Source organism: Tupaia chinensis, unplaced genomic scaffold, assembly GCF_000334495.1.
Source record: "Tupaia chinensis unplaced genomic scaffold, TupChi_1.0 Scaffold000159_1, whole genome shotgun sequence".
In the NCBI taxonomy this organism is placed as follows: domain Eukaryota; kingdom Metazoa; phylum Chordata; class Mammalia; order Scandentia; family Tupaiidae; genus Tupaia; species Tupaia belangeri.
The window spans coordinates 7,572-12,112 of NW_006159630.1; the positions used below are offsets into that span (position 1 = coordinate 7,572).

Below are 4,541 nucleotides of genomic sequence, written 5' to 3' on the forward strand. Positions count from 1 at the left end.
TCCGCCCTGTGAGGCAGCGTTTTTCCGGTGGGCCCGCCACAGCCTGCAGTTTTCTGGGTGGGAAGGTTCTAATGTCAAATTCAGTCTTTAGTAAATACGAGGCTGTTGGAGTTTCTAGTTCTCGAGCCATGTCCACTCTAAACTGTCTGGGATAAAGTCATTCATAAAGGGGGACCCAGCCTCTGGGCGAGGTCCCGGGAGAGAGCCAGGGACAACTGGGCCCTCCCTCCTGGGTGTGAGTCGCCCTCGTGAGGTGGGCCCCGAACCTGGAGCTGCCCTGGCCAGCACCGCTGGGATCAGCCGGCCCCTGTGAGCGCACTCAGGCTCCCTCGGGTTCGTTACGTGTGACGAGACTGCGAGGGTCCTGCAGGGCGAGCTCGGCCGTGGGGTCCAGACAGAACCCTCCAAGCCTCTGAGGGTTCAGGAGCCGCCACACGTCTCGCTCCCTCTGGGTTCCCATTCGGCCTGGCCATCCAGACACCACGCCCCCAGCTCGACCGAGACGGCCATCTTCCTCTGCCTCCACTGGGCTCTGCCGGGCAAGGCCTTGGGCTGCCAGCACACGCAGGGTCTGGTCCCCGTGGGCCGAGTTGGCCCCTCGTGGCTCAGACAGTGTCGGGTAGAGGGCAGCCAGGGCATCCCTGCCCTGAGGGTCTGGCTCATGGCATTTCCCGGGACCAGGGCCGGGGGAGCTGCCTGACCCTGTGTGTTGTGGGAGGCCGTGCCGTGTGGAGCAGAGAATGGGCACCACGTCCTGGGACCCCAGGAGCGACAGGCTCATCACTGTGGACGAAGGGCCAGCGTCCATCAGCCGGGGAGCCGCTGACAAGGCCCCGGGCCCCACCAGTCCATGTGTGGGCCGTGCGGGGCCCTCGGGTGATGTGGTTGGTTAGACCCTGAGGCTATCCAGCCAGGGAGGCCACGTCACCGGGGAGGGGCGGTCAGCCAGTCCGTAAGAGTGGCCAGGCTGCCTGCCCGTTGTGGGCGTCGTGGAAGGAGAGGGTGGGGCGGGGGCCAGTGGCCTGGAGGAGGCTGCCCACCCTGCAGAGGTCTGAGGGGAGGAGGGCACCGTGTGCTGGCTGGGAGAGCAGTGCTGGGGCGGGGGCCGTGCTCGGGTGTGAGCCCACACCCAGCCGAGTGGCCAGGAGGTGGACGCACGGCAGAGGGCCGGCTGCTCAGGTGCAGGCTGCTGTGGGGGGCAGCCTTTCTCTCGGGCCTTTCTCAGGCTGCTGCTCTGGGAGGTCCGGGCAGTGGAGGATGGCCAGGTGCAGTGTGGACGCCAAGTCGAGCGGGGGCTGGACTCAGGCGTGGCCCCGGGAGCTGACAGGGCGGGCACGCTCGGGGCAGGGAGCAGGTCAGCCGCAGCGAGTGGGGGCCACAGGAGCCTTTCCACTCGTGGGGGGCTCCACGCGGAGGAAGTCGAGGCTTCGAGCGCTAGGCGGTCCAGAGTGTCCTGGCTCCTCTCGGGGGGAGCGTCGCACCTGTGAGCAAGGCGCCTACACAGGCAGGCCCAGGCTCTGTCAGCTGGCTTTGCAGGTTGCAGGGAGCACGTGCAGTTCCCTGGGCCCTGGTCCTCGGGACACCCAGCTCCTTCACCACGCCACCCCAAAACTGACGCGTCCTGGCATGCTCCTCAGCACAAGACGGCCCTCGCAGCCGCAGCCACTGCTTCCTCTGTCCCGGGGGTTTCCCTGATCCAGAACTAATGTCATGGGGCCCTCGGGGCCTGGCTGCTGTGCGCAGCTCTGCACTGCCAAGGTGTACCTGCTGTGGTGCGTGTGTTGTGCTCGTGTCACCTGGCTCCGCGATGTCCCTTGCATGAACCCAGCTCACGCTGCGTCTGTTCTCAGGTGTGGGCACCGGGTTGTTCTAACCGCATTGCTGTGAGCACGGTACTCGGGTAGGCCTAGGAGCGAGCCCCGGGCCACGACGCAGCACTGCATCCATGTCTGAGGAACCTGCTGCTCCCAGAGTGGCCGTGCCGCTTACTGCAGGGCCTGCCGTCGGGGTATGAGAGGACTTCAGAAAGCCGGTCTGGAGCGGAAGTCGAGAAGACGTTTATTTTAGAGCAAACGTTTTTGGAATTCATGCATAGTTTTTCCGTAACACACTTTCTCACACTTTGGAAAACCACTCGCGTGCACCGCCTCTCCGCATCCCGGCGCTTGTCCGTGTTCACTGCGGTGGCCCGGTGGGTACGGGGCGTGCAGCGGGCCTCACTGAGACCCGGCCTCCGCCACCGTCAGTGACGTGGGCGCTCATCACTCGGCCATCGCTCTTTGTGGCAACGCCTGCTCGTGGCTCTGCCCAGTTTTCAGCCCACTCACCTCCTTCACGCGAGAGGGCACCTCTTCCCAGCCAGCCGGGCGTGGGCACCTGGTCTGCCCCTGAAACCCAGGTCGGAGCCCGCAGCCCCAACCCCAGGGCTGGGCGCCTCTGCTCACGTTGAAAAGCGGGTGCCTTTACCGGAAGGTTCTCGCCGAGGCTGCGTGGCGGCCTCGTCAGCCGTGTGACGCGCGAGTCCCCCACTGTGATGGCCTTTTCGTTGACTTTGCCGATGTCGTCCGCACAGCAGTTCCCAGGGTCAGTTACGTCCCACTTACCGACTTCTCTTTAGTCACGTGCGTTTCGGTGACTTACCGAAGACGCCATCGCCTCCCCTGCACCTGTCTCCCGCACGTCTCCCGGTCCGAGCACTGTGTTGAAGGCCCTGGCCCGTCCCGGTCGGTGTGCAGACTGAATGAGGTGGGCCCAGCTCCGCGCTTGGGCATGTCACCATCGCATCTGACTGTCTGCCCCGCGCTGCCCCGGCAGCCTTGTTGAAAGTCGGCCATCAGGATCGTGTGGGGACTTGTGCTCCTGGTCCCCGCCACACCTGTGTCTATCCTGCCAGGACCAGGCTTATTCTGAAGCTTCGGGATGCACACAGCCTGGGCCTCCCTGCACGGCCATCACTCCCTGGCGGCACCAGGACGGAAGCCGCGTCTCGAGCGCTGTCCCACTCCCCGCCTGCTGCCTTCTAGGTGTTCTGCTCCCACGGCCCGACAGTGATCATGCCCACCTGGTTCTGCTCGAAGGCGTGGTTTTCCCACGTGGGCCCCTTCGATGAGGGGGGTCAGGTGAGTGCAGAAGGTGGGTGGGCCCTCCCTCTGGGTGGAGGAGGCCTCCCTGATGCTGCCCAGTGTCAGCGTGGCGGGGGGACTCCGGGGATGCAGAGGATCCCTCCTGGGTGGGCCCGGCCACCTGTGCTGATCTGCAAGACCCAGGAGACCCCATCTTGGTGGAGGGCCGCCTGGGGACACACAGGGTCATGATGTGCACAGGCTGCCCCCAGGTGATGGCCCTGGTGTTGGAGAGGCCTGGCTCCTTCCTCTGTATCTCACCACCCATTGCTGGTGGGCGCGGCCGAGCCCGGCCTTCCTGGCCTCGAAGTGGCCCGTCCCCAGCTGGCCAGCCTGCCCTCCTGAACAGTCTAGCTAATGCTTTAGGGTTAGTGGGTGGGTTTCTTCCCTCATTCGTCTCTCGAACCGTCTGGGCCCAGGGCACCCATCCGGAGGTGGCGGCTTGCGTGCGTGCTCTGGAAGGCTAAAAGCCAGCGTTTGTTGGGAGCCGAGCCATGAGCTGCTGGGAGCAGGGGGTGGACAGGGTGCAGGTGTGACACCGCCACATCTCGTAGCCTGAGGAGCAAGAGGTGGGACTGGGATACCCTGGCCTGGCCGCCGGGATCTGCCTGAGGGACCACCCCCATCCGGGGGACCGTGCCCCGGGCTGCATCCAGGCACGTGCTGCTCGACCCTGACCCTCACTCTGGCTCTTGGCGGCACCGCGGTGACCAGCTGTTGACCCCAGGAGCAGACGGTCGGCACCCCGCCACCATGCAGCTGTCACGGGGTGCGAGTGCGGGGCTCAGTCGGCATCTGTCTTCGAGGCCGAGAACTGGCTGTCCCCGCTGATCGCCGGCCGTGTGGCCCTGGACCACCACACCCTTCCTTAGGCCTAGCCTTCTGCCCTGCGCTGCAGTGGGTGGAGCCCCAGTGCAGACCCCGTCTCCTGCCCAGCCCGTTTCAGGGCTGTTGAGGACACGGATGCTATCCCACGTCCCTCAGTGCCACAGGCCGCTGCGTCGCTGTCGAGCCACTGAACTGAGGCCTGTGGGCGTCCCCTCGGGTCAGGGGCACAGGAGGGCGGCATCCCAGGAGGACCCGGCAGCCCCACGTCTCGCCCACAGGGAGTCCCCGAGGACCTGCTCTTCTTCTACCAACACCTCCGGCGGGGCGGCGGGGTCGTCCGTGTGGACCAGACCCTGCTCCTCTATCGCTACCACCCGCACGCGGCCACACACGCCGTGCTCGAGTAAGTGGGCCGTGCTCACTCCTGAGGCCTGGCGGTCCAGGCAGGGGGTGGCAGACGTGGGCGCGGCGGCTGGGGCTGGGCAGCGAGGGCAGGGGCGCCCCACGTCCCGGCTGTGGCCTCTCCTTGGTGGGGAGGCCTGGTGGGCGACGGTTGCACGTCCTGAGCCTCACTCCCGGCTGCTCTAACCG

The 4,541-nt window shown here is 66.2% G+C and overlaps 1 protein-coding gene across 1 annotated transcript in view; it reads left to right on the plus strand.

Moving 5' to 3' along the window:
* Positions 1 to 3,023: 3,023 nt before the first annotated feature.
* Positions 3,024 to 4,541, plus strand: part of QTGAL (queuosine-tRNA galactosyltransferase) — a gene marked incomplete at its 5' end in the record, with an annotated part of 19,786 nt that continues 18,268 nt past the window's right edge. Inside the window, 2 exon segments of the mRNA XM_014586690.1 lie at positions 3,024 to 3,119; positions 4,229 to 4,353. Of these exon segments, the coding sequence (XP_014442176.1) occupies positions 3,024 to 3,119; positions 4,229 to 4,353 (221 nt within the window).